This window comes from Protopterus annectens, chromosome 12.part0 (genome assembly GCF_019279795.1).
Source record: "Protopterus annectens isolate FY-2018-M chromosome 12.part0, PAN1.0, whole genome shotgun sequence".
Lineage (NCBI taxonomy): Eukaryota > Metazoa > Chordata > Ceratodontiformes > Protopteridae > Protopterus > Protopterus annectens.
The window spans coordinates 655,635,676-655,658,734 of NC_056746.1; the positions used below are offsets into that span (position 1 = coordinate 655,635,676).

Consider the following 23,059-nt stretch of genomic DNA (forward strand, 5'->3'; position numbering starts at 1 on the left):
ATCTGTGGCTGTATTGCCCAAAGAGGGTAAAATCCCCTCAGGCCCAGCTTCATATAGACCAATTTCAATTTCAAACCATGTTTATGGAGTGTTTATGTCTACACTTGCAAAGAGAATGGCAAAAAATGGCACCATGACCCAGGAAACCCATTCCGCGTTTCTGGAGACACTGGAAAATATGAAGGTCCTACCAAATGCCCTAATATTGGGTGATTTCAATTACCCAAACATTAACTGGGAGAACTACTCAAGTACTAACTCTCTTGCCTAACGCTTCCTAGAATTTATAAACTCGAACGCCATGGATCAACTGGTCAACACCCCCACCAGAAGTGACAACATATTGGACCTACAAATAAACTGGGCGGAAAAAACAAACAATCCAAAACAGAACAGGAGCCCAACAGTAGCCAGCAGAAAAAGATGTTAATCCCAAAAAAACTCTTTCTTTTAACGTAAAATCAATTTAATAAAAATTGTTCTCACGTTTTCGTCACTTTAAGTAAAGTAACTTCTTCCGACACACAGACAAATATCAGTTACACAGTTTCTGCAGCATTTAAACCATGTAGCATGAAGTCATGTGACTAGTAGCAGCAGTAAATTAAAAGTGCAAAGCACAATAATTCAAACACTATTAAAATAAATCTTAAAACTTACACTACCTCAAATAAAAAGTGTGTATACAATATACAAGGGTTATATTAATGTCATTAGTGAAAAGTTAAAAATACACTATCGTGTAAGATTTCTTAATTTAAGCAAACATGAAATATTACAATTCTCATTCAAACCAGGCAAGCAGAAAGCATTAAGTGCTAACTGCCATATTAGTTCTCGTATCTCTAATGGTACTGAATATGGGCCACCTCTAATGTCAGGAAGTACCTGGTCAATAGCTTGGAACGTGAAACTATGTCCACCATTTAATGAAACATGCTTTGCTAAAGCATTTTCTGTTTTATTTTTGCTAATCGCATAAGAGTGTTCGTAAATTCTCTCACGAAGCTTCCTGTCCATTTTCCCTATATAGAAAGCCAGACATAAGGTACAGGAAGCTAAGTAAACAACATTCTTGGGCTCACAATTCAACTTATGATTGATATAAAATTTACATGTATTCAATACTCTAAAGGAATTACCTGTTTTTATGTATTTACACATCCTACATGCTCCACACATAAAAGTTCCAGTAAGTCTAGAAGTAGGTTTAATGCTTTTAATTTCAAAAAAACTTTTTAAGTTAGTACCTCTTCTATAAACAATAGTGGGTGACTGGCCAATTCTGTCAACTAGGGAAGAGTCCTTATAAAGGAAACTCCAATTTTTGTGGAGAATTAATCTAAGTTGGTCACTGTCTTTACTAAAGGTGGTTATAAAAGTATTGCATAAAGAGGTCTCCCTAGTTTGCTGAGTCATTGAAGATTTTATAAAGGTAACCAAGTCGTTTGGTGACTGTGTAGTTTGAATGGCAACCTGGCTAGGAGGTGACTCTACCAAGTTAACATCAATGACAACGGAAGGTGAGGTCAAGAGTAGTTGAACTATACCTCTACTCCGTTTGTTTACAATTTCTTCAGTTAAGTCATTTATTAAACTAACCGGGTAGCCTCTATTACAAAACATGTCTCTTAAGAGTTGACATTCAGAATTAAAGTCATCTTCATTAGTACACATCCTTGCGGCTCTAATGAGTTGTCCTTTCACTATTGAACGTTTTTGCCTGTAAGGGTGTGCACTAGAAAAATGTAAATAAGAGTTGCAATATGTAGGTTTTCTATAAATTTTGGAAGCATATCTCCTATTTACTATATCTTTTTTTTATATATTCATGTCCAAATAGTCAATACTAGTAGTGTGAAAAGTGTAAGTAAATTTAAAAAATGATGTAGTAGAGTTAAAGTAATCTATCATTTGTTTAGCTTGTGATTCATTTCCTTTAAAAATCACAAATATGTCATCTAAAAATCTGGTATAAAAAGTGAAGGAAGTGTAAATTTCAGAGTTATTGAATACAAAATATTCTTCCCATTGAGCCATAAACATGTTCGCCACGCTCGCTCCACAAGGGGAGCCCATAGCAACTCCATGTTTTTGTAAGTAGATCTTGTCATTAAAAATGAAAAAGTTGTTGGAAAGTATAATATCAGTTAACTCAGTTGCCAGGTCAATATCCCTTTATGGAGCTTTTTTATTTTTCATATAAACTTCTACCCACTCAACTGCTTCTAAGTGTGGAATAGAAGTGTATAAGTTGACTACATCGATGGTAAGAAAGTTGTCTTCTTGGTTAACTTCTAAAATGTTCAAACTTTTCAACAAAGTCCATGAGTCTTTGCATACTCGTGACTCAAATTTAAGATATTTTTGTAATATTGAGTCAACGAGTTTTGCACATGGATATGTCAAGGAACCTCGACCATCAATAAGTGGACGCATAGGAGGGTCATGTTGGTTCTTATGAATCTTTGGTATTCCAAACATGACAGGTGTTTTTGGGTAGAGAATATTAATGTAATTGAATGTATCCAGGTCAATTTTGGCTTCTATAAACAGATCTCTGAAGTACACTCTAATCCTTGATTGTGCAATATTTAGTTCGTTAAGAGATGCCTTAGCATAGGCCGGACAGTTCAAGGCTAACTCCATTTTTTTATTATAATCAGTGATGTCAAAGATGACAAGTCCACCACCTTTGTCTGGTTTAACTAAATGGACATGAGCTGATTTGAGTAATTTTAGTGCTCTTAACTGATCCATAGTGATGTTGCTCTGTTTATAAAAAAGTATTACTAGCTCTAATGAAAGGTATGTGTCGAATATCTAACTCACACACACTTTCATAAAGAGCTAAAAGGGGATGAAGAGGAGTGTTGAACGTACTAGCAGCCCTAAGTACATGTGCAAGTTGTTGAACATTGCCTAATAAAAAGGAAAGGTTTAATTTCTTTACGTAACACTTTAAGTCTAACAAAGTTTTTACTACATTGATGTTATTACTTAAAACATATGTGTTACCCTTCGCTAGCAGTTCTACCAAATTCACTTCTATAACAACAGATGAAAAGTTGTAAATATTAAAGTCCCCTTTAGAATTAGTGAAAACAACAAGGTTATTTACTGCAACAGAGTCATTAGGAACTATCTGTTCTGACGGTTGTTCCGCCTTTTGTTCCTCTGATGCTGAGGGTGACGTGCCCCAGTAGTGGGCATGTTTTTCTTGTCTTGGTGAAAATTTCGAGCAAGTTGATTGTTGTTTGCTTGCCCCTCACGTGAATTGTTAGCCCGAATTCTTTCACTTCGCCTAACTGTGTCAGCGAAATCAGTGTTATTAACCTCAGATTCAAGTGGTAATAGACTGTCAACAGAATTATTATTAGTTGAATTGACTTCTGTCAGGGGCGGCACCGTGCTCACAATGGCATGGTCCGGGTGTGCAGTAATATTTCTGATATGCACATCCCCTCATGCAGGTTAATGCATACATAACCTGCAATTGTATTGGATCTCTCAAATGAATTACCTTTTTCAGGAATAAATAATGTCCAAGTGGAAGATTTTTTTCTTGGCTCATCATATGCATCTCTGTTTTATACATAACCTGCAATTGTATTGGATCTCTCAAATGAATTATCTTTTTCAGGAATAAATAGTGCATCTGTGGAAGATTTTTTTCTTGGCTCGTCATATGTATCTCTGTTTTTTTTTCTTTTAACTGAAATGCATTAAAACAATAATCAATTCTTCCCCTGCATGATGCAGAGATGACCCAAACTGTATATTTCTATTTATATATACTTTTGCTATTCAACTCACAGTCAGGAAATAATACAATTTCTGTCTAGGCAGGTTGCTTTTATCATTAAGACCTCCTGCAGCCTCTGCCATAGCTGTTCTCACAGAGACAAAATAAAATGTTTAACTTTTGACACAGTGTAACATTTTCAGGTATTTCAAGCTCATCAGATTATTTTTCTCAGACCATGTCTACAGTACTATATTGATGCTACACAACTAACTCACATCCTGGCATGTCTAATGGAAAGGGCACCACTTTGTTGAAAACAGTACCATTGTATCTCAGAGTTACTGTCTTTATGAAGTTTGCATGCCTTCTAATGTCTGCTTTTGTTCTCCACATACTCCAGTTTTCTCCCACTTCAAAAAATAAACAAACTAAAAAATAAAATGAAAATATGCTAGCTGATTGCCTTATCTAATCTGTCAATATAGACTGCATTTTCCTATTCCATTGTGACATGCCCCATGGCTGAAAAAGAACTTGCAATGCACCATTTGACTTACCTAAGTAAAAAAAAGTATATAAAACGTTAATCAGATATGTAATCTCAAGTTTTGTAATTATGTAGTCCAGACAGATAGTGAGATCAAAGGCTATAACATTTGCCGTCATTAAAAAAGGTCATAAATTGCATCACAATGTGCTAACAGTATGTCTGGAAGTAGTATGCGAGTCAAACTGACACAGGTAAAAAGCGATGCAAACACCCAACAGAACTGTTTCTTTTGTGTCAGGGGGTCTTCACACACTTGCTGTACAGCACCTTGATAATGAGCAACCACCACCACTAGCAAATAACAGCTTTCAGATTTTCAGTCATGACCATAGAACAATACACAAAAACTACAGTAGCAAAGAAGGCATAGAATGACATTTGGTCTGTTTAGTATGGACTTAGGTCAGGATAGAAGAATATGCTAAATCAGTAAGCCATAAAAACAGTACTCAAAATACAGCTGTTTTAAATTAAATGTAATCACTTACCAAGCATGTAAATCTTTTATAAATAAACATGTTACTGTACATAGTAGACAAACTAGAGAATTTAAGTTACATTTCTTCCTGCAAATAAACAATAACTTGCAACTTGGGAGAAACACAGATGCCTTTCCATTACAAATGAACTACTTGACCTTCTATGAACTATTGTGACAACGGGTGGCAGTGCAGCCTTGTTGTAGACTGGCTTCCCCTTGTCCCATTGCTTATTACTGTTCACACATGGAAAACCACTGAAAATATTTAAATCTTAGGTTTCTCTTGGCATGCAGAACAGTCACTCAGCCTCAGAAAGCAGTGTAGGATACTTAATTTCAATAGCCCTGAGCTTGAGAAGTCAGGTAGCAGACAAGGCAGTAAATACAGCCAAAAAAGACGTATGTGACTGAAGGAGGACATGAAAAAAAAAGAGAGAGAGAGAACCTTTGGTACAGATTAGGACAAGGACAAGGAGATGTAAGGAAAGACCAAAAGTGAAGAATACATCAGAGTTATTTATTTATTTAGTTACTTTTTTTGACCAAGTTGGCTAACTGGAGGTATAAAATGGGCATGCAACCCGTGAAGATAGGTGAAGGCTGCCAGCCTAGCCAGATAGAATTTTGTAGCTAATTCTGTCATTTGTAAATATTAATATAAACCACAGGCTTGTTTTCTTAAATGGAAGAAAATGCTGTTAAATGTGGAACTGCAAAAATGTAACAACAGTGCACTCTACTGTAGGAAGGCTGATAAGTCAAGCATTGTGTAATTGTTTGATGTCAAAACTCGGAGCTGAGATGTCTAAATGAAGGAATTCTTCCTATTGTTTTGAGGCCAGAGTTAATGGCTAGAATTTACATCTATAATTTCTTTTATTGCTCTGGCTTCCTGACCAGCTGCAAGATCAAAAGGGCTATTAACCTCTGAATTTCTGTTAGCCTGGGAAAAGAGAAAATTGTTAAGAATGATGTAATGTGAAGCAGCACTGTGTTATCAATTTAAAGAGACAGAATCAGAGAGCATTTTGCAGTTGTCTTGAGAACATCTAATTCACCAGCACTGCCTATGCTCTATATGTAAGTTTATTTCAGAACTGTGTTTTCTCTTAGAAATAGCTAGGAATTATAGGTTCATAGGTTCATACTAGGCTATCTGCCCGAGGGCATTTACAAGCCTAGCCCATAGTTTTGTGGCTTACGCCACCCCTTTAGTATGGGGAACTATACCCATTATTTTGCTGTGCCTCTGTTGAGCAGTGACACTGAGGTAATCCCTGGGGTATATCTGCGATCTCCCATCCATTGGTCAAGATTTCTCTTGAACAAGGCCAGCGAGGTGCTCTGCCTCACATATACCGGGATTTTATTCCACAGCATAGGGAGTCTTTGGGTGATGAATCTATCCCTCCAGCACGTCCTATTAATAGCCGTGTCGAGGTTTAAGTCTCCCGCCCTTGTGGCTCTGACGGATCTAGATTTTTTGAGGTGAAGCATATTCATCAAATCTGGGTTTGACATGGCCTTGTATGTTAGGCAAAGGTCACCTCTGAGCAAGCTGTAAGTGACTGAATAGAGCTGGAGTTCTTTCAGTTGGGCAGCATAGGACAGATGTTTGAGACCCTTTATCCTTTTGGTGAGGAACTTTTGTGGCCTCTCCAGTTGCTGCAAGTGTCGGGTCAGATACATTCCGAATGGGGCATTGTACTCAATCATTGGTCTGATGAGTGATGAGTATAGGGAGACTATGACCTCCCTTGATCTAGATGAGAATCCCTTCATGATAAGGTGGGCAATGTAGAAGGTCTTCCTAACTACTTTAGCTACATGGGTGTCGAATGACAGACTACTATCAACCTGGGTCCCCAGGTCCCTGATAACTTCTTCTGTGCTCAGTGGATTGCCATCTATTTGGTAGCTAGGGGTAACCTTGTTTTTCCCGAAGGGTATGACTATGCATTTTTTGGCATTTAACTTTAGGCCATGGCTCTGGCACCAGTTATCTGTTTCTGTGAGACCCTTCTGAAGGATATCTGTGTCAGATGTGTTTTCTACTATGGCGCCCAGTTTGCAGTCATCTGCAAACTTTGTCAGCCATAACCCTCCTGTGTTTGCTTGTACTTCGGAAAAGTAGATGCCAAACAAGAGTGGGCCCAGGACTGAGCCCTGTGGTACACCACTTGTGACAGGCTTTGAGTCTGACATGGTACCAGCAACTCTGACCCTGTGGGATCTGTCACTCAGCCAGTTTGCAACCCATCTTGTGATGTATGGGTTAACTTTTAAGCTGATGAGTTTTTCAATGATACCCGAGTGGGGTATTGTATCGAAGGCCTTCGCCAGATCGAGGTAGGCTGTATGGACTGCCTTTCCCTCATCAATGGCTTTGGTGGCTGTTTCGAAAAAGTCAACCAAGTTTAGAAGGCATGATCTGCCTTTGACAAAGCCAAACTGGGATGGATCCAAAGTCTGCAAATTCCCTATGTCTTTATTTATGAGGTCCATTATGATCCTCTCCATGGCTTTGCAGATAAGGCTTGTCAAGCTAATGGGCCGGTAATTTCCAGGGTCGGTGGAGGCACCGCCTTTGTGAAGTGGGACCACAGTTGCAGTGCGCCACTCCGTGGGTACGTATCCAGAGGTAAGACTATGATTAAACAGCTGTCCTAGCTGTGGGTTTAATTCCTCGTTGAGTTCGTGGAGCACACAGCCGGGGACACCATCAGGTCCCATGGATGCTGTGTTTTTTGCTTTGGAGAGAGCAGTTCTCACTTGGGCGTTGGAGATGTTTGGGGGCTGCAATCACTTGGTATAGATATCTCTCCTTTTGGGGAGGGGAGAAGTTTGCACTGAACCTGTCAGCCAGTATGTTGGCAATGTCTGTAGGATCAGTAATCTTCACATCATTTTGAACTAGTTCTGAGCATATCTGGGAGTTTCCTCCCAGGTTTCTAACATAACTAAAGAAGGCCTTATGATTGTCTTTTGAGTCTTTAGCTATTTTTCTCTCAAAATTTGCTTTGGATGATTTTATGAGAGCTCTTAGTTTTTTACTTATAGTGATCAAGGGTGTCTTACCTTTTAAGGATTTTGCTCTATCTTGTAGTAGCTTCCTCCTTTTGTTGTAGAGTTTGTTTATGGCTGGGGTCCACCAGACTGGACGCTTGCCTTTGGTACAAAGAGTCTTTGTTTTGCTTGGGATTGCCTTATCCATGCAGTCCTGCAGGTGCTGGTAGAAGGCATTTGTAAGTGATTCAGCGGCTTGAGTACTGTTTTCCGCTGGCGCGGGGCCCTTAAAGGAGACCACACTAGTCGTTAGAAGTGTGAAGTCGGCTTCGAGAAGTTCTTTACTGTGGTCTTTTTATTTCAGGTGGGGTGGGATGAGGACCTCCAGCGAGATTAGTTTGTGATCTGATCTCACCAGTGAGGGGTATACTTCCGGTGTTGAACATTGTGCTCCCATGTTCGTGATGATGAGATCAAGTATGTTTTCTCCTCTTGTGGGGATGGTGACTAGTTGTTCCATGGCATTTGAGTTTATGAATTCCAGGAACTTTTGGGCTAGGGTGTTTGGGCTTGAGTAGTGTTCCCAGTCTATATTAGGGTAATTGAAGTCACCTAGTATGATGGTGTTTGGTGATACATTTATCCCTCTAGTGTTTTCAGGAAGGCCATGTGAGGTTCCTGAGTTTGTGAGGGTGGCCTGTAACATGCTACAATTTGCAGAGCAGTCTTGCCTATGGTTAATTGCACCTGGATGGTCTCCGATGCATCGTGCGTTGCCACCAGTCTTGAGGTGTGGGTGTCTTTGATGAATATGGATACCCCTCCTTTCTTGGTATTGTCCGGATTTTGGGGCGAACGCATGATAAGAGGTAAAACCTGATAGTGCTGGGGTGCTCTCAGGAGCCTTGAACCAGGTTTCAGTCACTGCACAGACATCGATGTTCTCCATACTGAGAAGGGCCTCGAGTGCGTGCATTTTGAGATTTAGACTTCTGGCATTGAGCAGCATTACCCTTAGTTTTTTCCTTTTTGTGTTCTAGGGTGGTAGGTTTAGAATTTGAGCCTTGCCTAAAAAGGCACTATGGGGTGGCAAGAGCCTTTGCCAATATCCGGAATCCCAGGGTGACAGGTGCAAGCCGTCCCTTGAAGCAGCGTGGCTTGTCCAGCATGTCATCCCAGGCAGACAGACATTGGATCCCCTTTGAATGACACCAGAGTTTAAGCCAATTGTTAAAGCTGATCATCTTATCTCTGTATTGTGGCATCATTCTTGGTGAAGGTAGGATACTGCTCAAGGTCAGGGTCATACCTGCCTGGGCTACATAATCAGAGAGCTCCTCAATGTCTCTTTTCATGTAGTCCAAGGAAGTACGTCTCAGGTCGTTTACACCAGCGTGGACAATGACTGAGTCGTATTTGTACCTGCTGTTGAGAGACCTGAGTGCTTGCGTTATGTGGCGGATTCTAGCGCCCGACAGGCAGCTTACTGTGACCTTCTCCTTACTCAGTCTGGTGAGCGGGACGTCAGTGTGTCTAACTATGGAGTCACCAATGACTAGTGTGTCTGGCATTGTGTTTGGCCTTAAGGGCTGTGACTGTTTGACACTCTGACTGTGAGGTCTATGTGTTGCAGGTGTTGTGTTCTGAGGTGGTGGTTGTTTGGGTGTCTGCTTTGGTGGCCTCTGCTGTTTTGGTAGATTTTTGATCAGAGCCGCCAGTATGTCTTTGTGTGTTTATGTGTATGATTTGAGGTTGTGATGGTACTATGTGAGACTGGGTCTATAGTGTGTGTGGTAACCTTCTCCTCCTGACTGGTCTTGCCAGTCCTATGTTGAGAGAGCTCAGCCTCCAGTTTGGCCGTATAGTTGCATCTCTCGCATGTATTTGTGTTTTGTGGGAGGAGGAGAGGGTTGTCTGTGTACATGAGGCAATTGTAACATTGCCTCAATATTCCCAGGTTCACCAGCTGAGCAGGAGAGGACACTAGCAACTGATCCCTCGACATGCTAGAAGGACTAGACAAAAACTTTAAAAGAGATTCCGGGGATGTGGGTGACCGAGAAATGGGGGTTTGCCTTTTGGGGTGCTATCTATAAGAGTGCCGTATCAAGGTAATAAGTACTGTAGGAGCAAGTGCTAGGTTTAACAGATAGAGAAAAGTCTACTTGGAGTCAAGTAGAGATGATCTTGTTAGGTATTAGAGAAAGTGCTAGTAACAGGGATGCTTAAAGGTAAGATTGAAAAGAATGCACTCTGCAGTGTGCACTAGAGAAGTTAGATATGAAAGTAGGTAACTTGAGTTTTACCTGTTTAAAAAGTTAAGGTTTAGTGGAGAGTTACTATTTTTAAAACAGCAAGATGGACTGAAAGGGGTGGTTACTTTTGTATTTTGGTACTATGAAATACTGTAGGATGGCCAATAAATTTAAATAATTGAAGGGTGGGATTTCAAAAGTGATGGTTTTGTGATTACTCACATAAGCCAGTGAAAGTAGAGAGAAATGAGATATATGGTCAGATTAACATAAGAGGCGGGCAACTAGAAAGACAGTGGTATTTAACAAGACAACTTAAATGGGTGAGAGGGAGGGAAAAATTCTGCCTGACTCAGAACAGAGAGAGCTGTGGTCTCTTTTGAAGTTTTAATATGCTGTTAAAACAGAATGCAAGCAAAACACAAGATAAAGAAAACAAACTACAGTATTCAAAATATAGAAAGGCAATACAGAAATACAAAAAATAACAGCAAACTAACCTTTCCTTCACAGCAAAGTGTAGCAGAGTCTGGATGAGCCTTTCTGGTAAAGCTCTGAAATGTTTTAGTTTACTCCTTAAATAGAAATTTTAGTTCCTAGCTCCACCCCCTCTGTTAACAAGCGATTAACCTTAAGTGACCTCTTCTGTCTTATGAATGAGTCCTTAATTAATCAGTTCTTATTTCTGCCTGACTCAGAACAGAGAGAGCTGTGGTCTCTTTTGAAGTTTTAATATGCTGTTAAAACAGAATGCAAGCAAAACACAAGATAAAGAAAACAAACTACAGTATTCAAAATATAGAAAGGCAATACAGAAATACAAAAAATAACAGCAAACTAACCTTTCCTTCACAGCAAAGTGTAGCAGAGTCTGGATGAGCCTTTCTGGTAAATTATGAAGAATAAACTAAGTGTTTTTCTGTATTGATATCAGAACTATTCTACTGTATTATTTTATGCATTTTCCTGTGTCTGAAATAACTAGCACTGTGTAGTAAGAAGTCTTGTCTTGTGTTTTTATTATTTATTATTAAATATTTTAAACCTTTCAACTGTGGCTGTTTTCTGTAGAGGTAATTTAAGCTCTAGAGTACATTGCATGTATGTAATGATACTGTCCATGTCACTCCAAATAAGCATTGACTGTTCAGTTGCACTTACTATTTGGATAATAATATTGCACAGTAGAATTGGACACTCTTTGATAAGGGCCTTTTTAGTAGCTGATAAATATTAGTGGGTGGTGGCAGCTGGTACTACCTTTTAAACTGGGCAGAAAGGGAGCACAGCTGGAGAATCTGTCCCAGCCTTCCCCAGGAGTGTCTGTGTGTTTGCATATAACTCATAACTCAAAGTGTGTGTGTGTGTCAGCTACTTGGGCAGGGACATGAAGCACTGGTTGGGCAGAGAGGGTGCTGGAGGTTTTAGCTTGCCCACTAGGCTGAGATCTGGACCCTATAGCTGTGCCAGTGGGGAGTCTTATTGGGGATCTAGAGAGAAAGGGAGAAATCAGCCCCAGACTGATTGTGATCTCTGTGTGCTCTTAAGGGAAATTGTACTTTACTGTGTGTGTATTTGTTATCCTCCCCTATGTGGACGCCCCTCACTGGTGTTAGTGGTGAGGATTGAGGCTCCTTGATTGCTGGGTCAGTGCACGGGTGTCACACAACCCTCAGCACCAGACCATGTCTTGTTATGGTTCTGCTGAAGGGGTAAAGGTTAAACCTATTAACTGGCATTTCAGGATGACCTTCAAGAGCTGTGTCTTTTTGTCAGGTTGGAGTTTTTAAAGAATGGACTGTTGATGGAGTTCCATATCTACTGTTATATAGATGATCAGATGTAACATTACAAAAAACAAAATTCAGTAAATCCATTTCACATGACCATGTTAACCAAGAAAAAAAAACAGTTGAATGGGAAGATGCCACAATTGCAGTCTAGCGGGGAATAAATCCTGTGGAGTCATCAAGTAAATATAATATGCTCCCAGGTGGATGCACCTCAAGGTAAGTTATTTTTCAGTGAGAGATCAGTTTTTCAGACAATAAGCAATAAACAGTTTGCCAAAGCAGATTCAGTAAATCAAATCTTGTTTTGATCAACCATTATTCTCCCTTAAATTTTACATGAACTAGGAAGGGCTACATGGGGCAGTGGTGTACTGTGATAGAATAGGAGATGGGTGTTTGTGATGATAGAAGCCAGTTGTGTAGATAGGTATAATTGAATCTACTTCCTCCAGCATTAGCATGTGTTCATATGATTTGATGAGTTATAAAATGATCTAATAATGGGATAATGACTTACACTTACTTATTTTTTTCTGACAGCCTGTTAAATATTTTACATATTTCATTGCAGTCCTCACAGCTACTTCCTCACAAAAGTACATGACTAAATGAAAATATTTACAAGTTTTGTGTTTCTTTTTTTAGAGACAACTAAATCAGTTAATGGAAAGAATCCCTTTGAAGACTTAACACAGATGCTACGAAGAGTTAAGAGAAGAGACAAAAAATTAAAAGGTAAGAATTTTGTTCCCAAGTACATTATTTTAAAAATAAGTTTTTCTTTTTTACCTTCTTGTATAATTCCTGGGGTGGTAAATGGGTCTCTCAGTGTGTCACTATACTTTCAAAAGTACACTCCTTTGAGCTTGGAAGTAAATATATGTATACAGAGAAACACTGTGTACATAAGGTGGCACTGCAAAATACTACTACATAGCCAATCTTTTCCTCTTTGGCTTATTTCCTCATCATCTTCCCAGTTGTTACACAAAATGATAGCAGTTTCACTTATTTTATAAACTCTCTCTCTCTTACATTATTTATCTGGCTTCAGGCATAATATTCTTCTCTGAAGATGACATGGTATTTTCCTTTCTTCACACACACACACACACACACACACACACACACACACACACACACACACACACACACACACACACACACACACACACACAGCTACATACATTTTCCAGTCAATTAAATGCCAGGAGGGGAAAAACATCACTTACAATCAGAATAATTTGTCTATCCAATTGGACTGTTAGGGAAAGGGTGTTAGGTACCTTAATGGGTTCAGTGCAGGAGTAGGGTATGGTTAGCACATATGAGTAAGGATGTGCAAGGGGGAGCTTCTTCCATGCCATTAACTACAACCTTACACATTAGGGTACTAAACATTCTTTCCCTAACAATGCCACGAAGCAAGACAAACGGACACGCACACACGCACGCATGTGTGAGGATGCACATTTATTACCATCTGCAGCTCTTACTCTAACCCTGACCCACAAACACGCACACACAAAACCCAAACACAACACACATCTATCCCTTCTGTAGCCCTTACTCTAAACCTAATTAGTAAAACCAAACACGCACACACACACACACACACACACACACACACACACACACACACACACACACACACACACACACACACGCACACACACACACACACACACATTCAGCCCCAGTGGTTTAACTTTAATAATAAAGAAAAGTTTTGACATTACTAATTACTCTCACTTACCTTACATACAAGTATTCAATACTATTTTGCCATTTGACAAATCAATACATTTGACAATATTTACAAGCAAAAAATGCATAATTAAATGAACCCACAACCAAGCATGCTATACCCATGTAATATGTATGCACATATTTTTGTAACATAATATTGGTGGAGCCTCCTGAAATGGTGTAAAGACAAGCTGTTGCTTTAAGGAAATGGTGTAACTGGCATAGATGTATGATTGCGTTAGCCAGAAAACTCAAACAGTTAATGATACCTGATATGCAATGTATAAAAGAAAGGGTTCTAATATACAAATTTAGAAAAGTCGGCCTCTTATGAAGAAGGATTGGTTGCCTGGTAAAAGATTTCTGGGTGGTGTACCTGCAATAATGAAATAACTTTTGTGGAGTATTCCTAGATAGACCTGGGCATCTTCATGAAAAGAGAATCCAGTTGAGTCTGAGGAAAATAGATTCTGTCTGAAAGAACCTGTATGCTGTGGATCCCTTGTCTCTTGCCGAATCAGAAGGGAAGTACTGGACATTCACCTAACAGTGACTGTTAGTTCTTATATTATAAGGACTCTTAGACATTGATAAAAAAGATATGTCCAACTATAGATCATAGCAATATCTTCCTTGAATTTACCTAGTTTTCTGAATGATTCTTTTCAGTTGTATTGCATGTTAATATAACTAAGTTGTAACGTTAGTTTTTACTAAAAGTCAATACTTTTTTTCTATACTATACAATTTTTTTACATTTTGTATTAATATTTTGTATATTTTCTTGGAGCCTTTCTCCCCAGGCCTCCACTGAAAATGGGTTTCTGACCCAGTAGACTTTCCCATTCAACAAATGTCAATAAATTAATAAATAAATATGGCTATGGTTTGTAATAACTGTTCTACTCATTGTGGCTCTGGTAGTCTTTATTCCATGAAACGGACACATAAGCTGTGTGTCTTTCATTGTCATTTCAGAAAATGTATCTGATGCAAAAGCTACTGCCAAGATTTCAGCTAACTGTCTGCATGGCTGCCTTTGGGTTTTGGTTCTGTAATCAAACTATATATAATTTAGAACTCTGGATTTCATTATGTTTAACAAATCATACTGGTGGATGCAATGGGCCTTTTTCACATGTCTTTTGCCAGAAATCCTGATTTCCTTTTCCTTTCATTGCCCATGCTAGCTATACTATTTTAACTAATTCACTCCCACCTAGACAGAAAACATTTCTGTAGTGACTGACAGTGCTAACTAGCCAGGCCTGTGGAAGGGGATTTATTTTGTGAAATGCACCTCCATCTTATTCGCAAGAATAAAAAATGTCTGAGCTGAAATGGCTACAGTAGAACAGTTATTATAAATCATAGCCATTACAAATGAAAGTGTGGTGCACGTTGCCAAAGCAATGACAATGCCAAACATGGTTCTCCCACTGAAGAAACTGACCCGGGAGGATAACCTTGAGGCATGCCTAATGTCATTTCAGCAATATGCCTCCCCATGAAGAACAAAAATGACTGGGTAAATATTCTTTCATCCCAATTTAATGAGAAGTCAATAAACATTGGACATAGGAAACAGTATCCCATTACTCAAGTAGAGATACAAACCATATTAGGATAAGAGTTTATCCTGATGCCGTTGTTTCCAATTTAATGTATGATAAGATAACAGGGAAAGATTTTCCCCATGATAAGGCCTTATGGATGCAATTTAGATATTTTACCTTATCAGTCTAGTGAGGGGATAGAGCAAATAAATATGCACACAGATACACTTCTGCCTAACCTAACAAAATCTTCCTACTTCCTATCTATAATTTAAACTAGAAACATATTTATTGCAGAGAATAGGTAAAAGCAGAGGAGAACTAATATGTCAACTACTGGTACCCAAACTTTTCAGAACCCTGGTAATGAAACTAGACCCTAGTCATGTAATGGGAGGGTATCAAGGAATGGCTAAGACTAAAGCATGGGTTCTTGCAAGTTTTACTAGCCAGTAATAACTTCTATGCTGGATGCTCTGAATGGCAGAAGACTGCACTTAACCCAGACTTCAAAAAACACATTGATTCCCATGCCTGTTACTGATGTCCCATTTAAATGAATAGCTATGGATATTGTTGGCCTTTTAATAAAACCCAGCAATGAAGTGCAATATGCTTTGGTTATTTTGGACTATGCTGCCAAATATCTTGAGGACATTCCCTAAGTAAGACTAATGTTAAATCTATAGCCAAGAAGCTAGAGCTACTATTGTCCATAGGTATCCCTATAGCAAAGAAAATACTCACTGCCCAGGGGATCCATTCCATTTATATAAAGTAGCGCAACAACTATGCCAATCTTTTAAGGTCAAGCAGTTAAAAATGCAGAGTACTATCCCCACACAGAAGTGCTAGTGGAATATTTAAACAATTCCCAAGTATCTGCCAAACCTCCGGAATAAACTCCCCCTGCATGTTAAGCAGTGCAGCTCACTATTGTCCTTTAAGCAGAATGTAGATTACTGGATGGGTATCTGCACATTTACTCCAGGACTGACTGGTGTAGTCCACTTGCAGAAAGGAGGTGTGGCTTGAGTGAAGCTACTAGCAAGACAAGAATGGTCATGAGACTGAGTGGCCTTAGAATTATGAATCTATGTATCTAATCCAAACCTTGAAATCCATACTGAGAAAAGTAATTTAAGAAGATGTTAAAAACTGGGACCAGTTAATATGATACCACCTGATTGCCATTAGAGAAATACTACAAGTTTTGACAGGGCTCAGTCCTTTTGGACTACATGGCAAACACCCTTGTGGACTATTAATATTGCCAGAGAAACTTGGGAAAAAGAGAAAACTTAGTCAGGGATCTGAAAACTCATGTATATAGTAACCTAGCCTTCAACCAACACTTGTCGAAGTTACCAAGACAATCCTTCTATGTTGCTCAACTTATAAACAAGGACATGGCATCTAAGTCCATAGGTCCAGAGAGGTCATCATACCACTGTACTCAGCCCTCATCCGGCCCATCATAGAGTATAATGTCCCCTCCAGTATGTACCTGACCAGACACATGCAGTAACTGGCACATCCACAAAGGTTTCTTACAAAAAGAATACAGGGGGCTAAACACAATGTCCTGCACTGAGCATCTCAAAGTCCTATCTCTTTATTTGATGTCATACAGACCTCTGGGAAGTGAACTTTGCTTTGTATACAAGGTATCCCTGGACCCTGTTTTGAGGAACCTTTTGCACATCCACAAAGCAAATAGCATCAGAAGTACTAGATTAAAAGACCTAAATTTTCCTTGCAATATAAATAGAAAATGTTGGAGAGGCAGATATGTTTCTCAGAGAATTCTCATTGTCTGGAACAGGCTCACCATTTGTGTGAAGCAAGATTCCTCCCTATCCCTATGTAAGCGAATCTTGGACCAATGGATGGGTAACTGGAAATTCACCCCTGGACTGGTGCCAAGGCAGTCAATAAATCACCCCCCCCCCATAGAAATCAAATTTATTGGTCACATTTGGTTTTCAGAGCTAGGCTTATAAGAGCCCTCCTGGTCATTCGCCTAATATATACCTAAGGACATATTTAAAAGTGCCATAGAACTCTACACCAATTTACCAGACAGGCTAAAAGCAGTAATGACCATTGTAATGGAACACATAGAACAAAGAATGTTTAATAGATATTCAAGGATCGGATAAGTCAAAGTTGGGGACCTAATGTTGGTTTTGGTCCCCTCTGCAGAAAACAACATTTTGGCTAAGTGGCAAGGTCCATTTGAAACTGTAGGAATATTAAACAGCTTAGACTACAAGGTTAGATAGAATGATAAAAAACTAAGACCAATGTACTACATCAATAACCTGACACCAAAGAAAGAAACGCAGCAGTCTGTAATTAGCTTAACAGCAGAAACCATTAGGCCTGATGAAGAAAGAAAACTGACCTCTATTCCTGCAGCTCAGGTAGACTTACTATCTAAACCACTGAAAGAAGAAATAAGAGACTTTTGGTTAAGAAACAAAGAAGTGTTTTCAAAGCCATGTGACAAAACAGACCTGATCCAGCAACATACTGCGACTATTCCAGGGGGAAATGTTATTTAAAACATTACCTAATGCCATAATCAAAGAAACCTGTGCTCAATGAGGTTTAGAAAATGCTTAAGATGGGGAAGATAGATGAGTCAAAAAGTGATTGAAACAGCCATATAGGGTTAGTTTGAAAGCCTGATGGAACAACCAGTTTCTGTAATGACTTTAAGTGGCTGACCAGCATTTCAAAATTTGTCAGCTACTTAGTGCCTAGGACTGACAAACGTATAGATACTGTAATTGAATGGGAGATTGTTAGCTCCTAAAAAGTGAAAAATTGAAGCTATTAAAAACTGCCCCATTCATTGCAATTAGAATCAAGTAAATGTAAGGGCATTTTTGAGATTAGTAGAGATCAAACCTCTCTACCTTGTAACACAGAAAATCCATACAAAGCCATAAATAATGGGGGTACAAAGCCCCAAAAATAGGGACAAATTTTAAATATAGCTCTTAGAAACTTAGAAAGTTGCTAGAATAAAAGGTCTTGTATTAGAATACATTTTCTAAAGGCTATGTATGAAGTATGAAACTCAAACACCTTTAATTTTTTAGTGAATTCAATAATCACTGAGTTGCCAAAAAAATCCAGAAAACCACAAATTTTATGAGGAACAGACCAAAATTATTAGTCAAATATCTGGACATTCTGTGAAAATCTGGACTCTTGAGAGGTATGGTACTAGAGATGTTACTATTGGAAATTCTTACCCCCACTTTGCTTCAATAGCTTGCAGTTTTACAGATTTAACAAAAGGGAAAGTACAGCTTAAGGTTAAACAGTCATTAGATGCAAATAACATTCACCAGTATACTATTTTAGAAGGCTAGCTTAGACTCTCCAGATTGCAGCAGGCCTTTTACATTTTATTAGAGAACATCAGAACAATGCCTACTGCAGTGCTGTCACTGACCCTGACTGGCAAAGAGCATCCCATATGCGTTTTAGAAGGAGATGAATTCTAGTACTCCATCATTGAGAAGGAATGTCTGTCTATTATGTGGGCATTTTCCTCACTGAAATACTAACTTGGTAGGGAATTTATGTTTGTCACAGACCATTTCCCAATATTATAATTAAGCAGACAAAAAGATGGAAATACAAAACTGTGTTGAAGGTAACTCTTCCTATAACCATATAGGTTTACAGTAAAAAACAGACAGGGCTTGACCTACCATAATGCAAAAGGTTTGTCTAGGACTCACAGCCAATTTATTGGGTATGAGACCAAGAGTTTTAATATGGGAGAGGTCACTATCCCAGAGACATTATAAAGTGCATCATTTATTTATTTATTTTATTTCACATTTGTTAACCGGATAAGTCCAACTGAGTTTGCAAACAAACCCATTTTCAGTGGGAGACCCGTGTGGAAAAGCCCCAGCAAACATAAGTAAAAATAAAGTGACAATATACAAAGATTAAATAATCAAAATACAAAATAATTGTAAAACAGAAAAGGTTATTGACTATTTGCATTGCATTGATAGTAAGCAACCCATTTTCAGTGGAGACCCAAGGGGAAAGAGCCTCAGCAAACATAAGCAAAGATAAACATACAGGACAAAAACTATTAAAAGCAACACTGCAAATACGAAATTAATTATAAAGAGAAAAACAAAAGAAAAAAAATTATGAATATTAAGGGTTGCACGGATAATAGTGGACTAAAATTAACTACATATGAGAGTAAAAACAAAAAGATAATCATTGTTCAAAAGAAGGACAATGTATAGACATTGATAGGAAGTTGGGGGAAGATAGTGTGGAGAATGGGAGGGAGCTATAGTAGGGCTATAGTAGTAGAGCTCAGGGTTTAGGAGGTTAGTTTAAGCAGAAGTTACTAACAAAGAAAGAAAGTTAGCAGATGCAACAAGTTATACAGTGGGAGAGACTACGTGTGGTCAATGCAACGGCATAATTTCAAGTTTAGTAGGTGGGATTTAAGCTCCTTTTTAAAACAGGGAAAGGAAAGATTGGATCTAATATGGATAGGGAGATAGTTCCAATTTAGTGAGGCAGAGTGTTTGTAAAGTAGTTTGCCAATATTCCTTTTGGGTTTATAAAATGAGAGAAGATGCTGATCAGCACTCCAGAGAGCTAAAACTAAACAAACATGCAAAACTAAACATTTTTTTTTCAGGGTGGGCAAATCTGCCTGTTTATTTCATTCCCCTGCTGTTGCTACTCTTAGGTCACACAGTCCTGGGTAAGACATAACCCTCAAGACTTGTGTGACCACACAGTTAATAAAGGAGTACTTTCAGGCTTTCTAATGCAATTTACACAGCAGAGAGGCTCTGTGAATCAGTTGGCTGCATAAATCAGTTACCCCAGACATTTCTAGATGAGAGCGCGTGACTTATTATCATATGCTTCTCCCCCAAAATGCATCATTTGAATTTACAGTATTCTGGAGAGACATCCCACCACTGTGCTGTACCTCAATGAGTTAAAGTGTTAAAAAGTTTCTTTCTCATCTTATCACCATCTGTCATTAGTCTGAAACCACTAAGACACCGAAAACAGTTTATAAAAACATTTGTTTTCTGAATAGATAGCAACACATCTAAACTATAATCTGATGTTGTTAATCTTCATTCATTCCTTACTGATAGGTGTTGGTTCCATCCTCAGAACCGAGTCAGCCTTGTAACAAGCTTGTGCTAGCCAAAAAAACTCTCGAGCTAAGCTTTTACCCACTATGACCTTCCCTCTGTTACCTCAGATCTGGTTTGCTGTGTTGCTGTAAAGCCGTGTCAAGCCAGCTCTCAGCTAAGTACTTTGGACATTTTTCAAACTATTTATTGTTCTTCTGCTATTTTCTCTTCCTTTTCTTCTTTTTCTTTCAAAATAATTGTCTTGTTATAACTACTGTGTTTCCTGTTTACTGTTTTTTTCTGTGATAGCTGTTTACTTTACCATGTTGAAAAGAGCTTCTGGCTTTAAACAATGCGACCTATATGGCCACAAAATGCCAAACTCAGACACCCATATCTCCTGTGTGTACTATCTGGGTATACCTCATCTGTCACTTCAACCTTCTTGTTCAATATGTAAAGGGTTTAGCTCCCATACCCTTAATGAAAGGAAAAATAAACTAATTCTGAAGGGTCTCCTTAAGACACCCTTCTCAGAGGCTATCTCTGGATAGGGGGGCTCATACCCTCCCAGTAACGAACATAGGAAAAGAACACATTCAGTTCCTTCATCACCCTCAGGTGACAGGAAGCAGGAACTAAAACCAAAAATATCGAAATTGACTACTACAGGACCAAAACTGACTTCCACTGCTCCGTCTGTGGTGTCATCATCTAAATCTGTATCTTTGGCACCAGTTTCAGCACAGATGATTATGTCCATGGCACTAACCTTAATAAAACCAGTCTTAGCTACCCTGGTGCCATCTTTTTTATCTTCAGCCCGGTACCATCCTCCTCGGCACTGGCCTTGACCACAGCACCAAACCTGCTTATAATTTCTATCCCAGGATTTCCCACACTGGACACACCTTAGATACATGTCACCACCCAAGAGACTCAGGTGCCAATGGACCACTCAGCCAGGACCTGATATTCACCCATGGTGGTCCCCTTTTTCGGGCAGCAATTTAGCCCCTTCTTGGAAAGACCTGACTCCCCGTCGGAGATATTGACTAGATCAATCAGGAGTCTTTCAAAATTGGATGTGGTCTGTCTTGTGGATCAGCTGCTGATGGCAAGGGGGATTACTAAGCCTTCCAAAACTCCCCTCCCTGTAGAAGATGATAGTCTTTCTCCATGGACTCCAGCTTATTCTCCCCCTTTGACCTCGGTGCAGGTATCGAAGCCCCTGAAACAGACGCCCTCTTCAGCTCCAATCGCTTCAGTTCCACTGGTGGATCTCACAGTGGTTCTGGAGCTGACCCTTTGGCTTTCAGTTCATTCAGAACTGAGCCTTTCTCAGGATCAAAACTGGACCATGGGTTCTGTGGCTCCTAGCATGGTGCCAATTTTTTCTATGGTGCCTTCTATGGTTTCAGCAGTTCCTTTGGTACAGAGTCTTCTTGAGACACCTTCCTTGGCAGCTGGTTCTTTGGAGTGGGGGTGTGATTCCAGTTCTGAGGTTGTCCTTCTCATTTCCAGGCCCCCATCCCACTTTGGGTGGACTGGCTTTCCAGGCGATGAAGAGAGCCCTTGCCTCTGTAGGCAAACAGTCGGCATCGGAGCATCAGTTATGTCCTTTACCTGAGCCACAGCTGACACAAGCCACTGCTTCAGGACGTCCAGCACAAGAGCCTCAGGATACCCTACCACAGGGTGCCCTTTCTACGGAGTCCTCTTCAGAAGCTCCTGCTGAAGAGATACCATGTAAATGGACATGCAAAAGGTAGCATGTAGACTCACCTGAGGAGTCTCTTACTGAGGACATGGACTATGATGAAGGGGAGGGGTCCCCATGGTTGCCCCCGATGATGTCTCATTTAGAGACATCCTTGAAATACTGAAAAAGAGGGCTGACTGGAAGCCCACTAATCCCTCCTTCAAGGAGTCTGTGTTCCTACAGGCTTTTCATACTCGACCCTCCACCTCCTGGGTGACCCCACCTGCAGATGAGCTGGTTCAACTCATCTTGCAGCACGCATGGAAGAGTCCTGATACCATTGAACCTATCCCCACAGAGACCGGCCAAATTTTTATCTCCTCCCAAACAGCACCCACAATGGTCTAAGGGCCTTCCAGTAGACACGATGGTGCTGGTGGCAGCCACAAAAAACTAATTGCCCGAGGAGAGCCAAACTGTCCACCCCCAACTAGGGAGTCTCAGGTGGTGGACAGGCTAGGGAAGTGAGTCTTTGCGTCATTGACTTTTGCTGTTAAGTCTTTGAATTATCTGGCACACTTCACCAGGCTTCAGAGAGACCTAGTCTCCGAACTCTCCGAAACCTTAGCAGGAACTGTCTCTGACAAGGTCTGCGACAAAATTGCCTTGCAGCTAGTTACCCTAGAATCCATTTCCAACTCTTCCATGCATCTGATTTCTCACGCCACTAAAGGAGCAGTCAGAGTGGCGGGTTCAGGTGTTGACACGAGACGTCACGCCTGAATGTGCCTTTGTGACTGTGCAGACCCTTTTAAGTCTTCCTTCCTTAATGCTCCAGTGGAAGCCGCCTGCCTTTTTGGCCCGAAAGTGAAAGACACATTGGCCAGGTGTGAGAAGGACGGCAAGACCCTGTCTGCCATGGGTGTATGTTTTTCCACCCCTCAGCGTCCATATTCTAGGAACCAGGGGAGCAGAAAGATGTGGCACAAAAAATCGCAGGGTCCTTTCTGTGACACATGTGGTGAGTTTACTCTCCAGGGCAGAGGGAGTAACTCATCCAGAA

General features: G+C 39.8%; 1 protein-coding gene across 1 annotated transcript in view; it reads left to right on the top strand.

The window, feature by feature from the left end:
- Window positions 1-23,059, top strand: part of CCHR12.PART0H16orf89 (chromosome chr12.part0 C16orf89 homolog) — a 334,640-nt gene that overhangs the window by 196,521 nt on the left and 115,060 nt on the right. Inside the window, exon 7 of the mRNA XM_044089787.1 lies at window positions 12,479-12,568. Within this exon, the coding sequence (XP_043945722.1) occupies window positions 12,479-12,568 (90 nt within the window). The remainder of the gene's footprint in view (window positions 1-12,478; window positions 12,569-23,059) is intronic.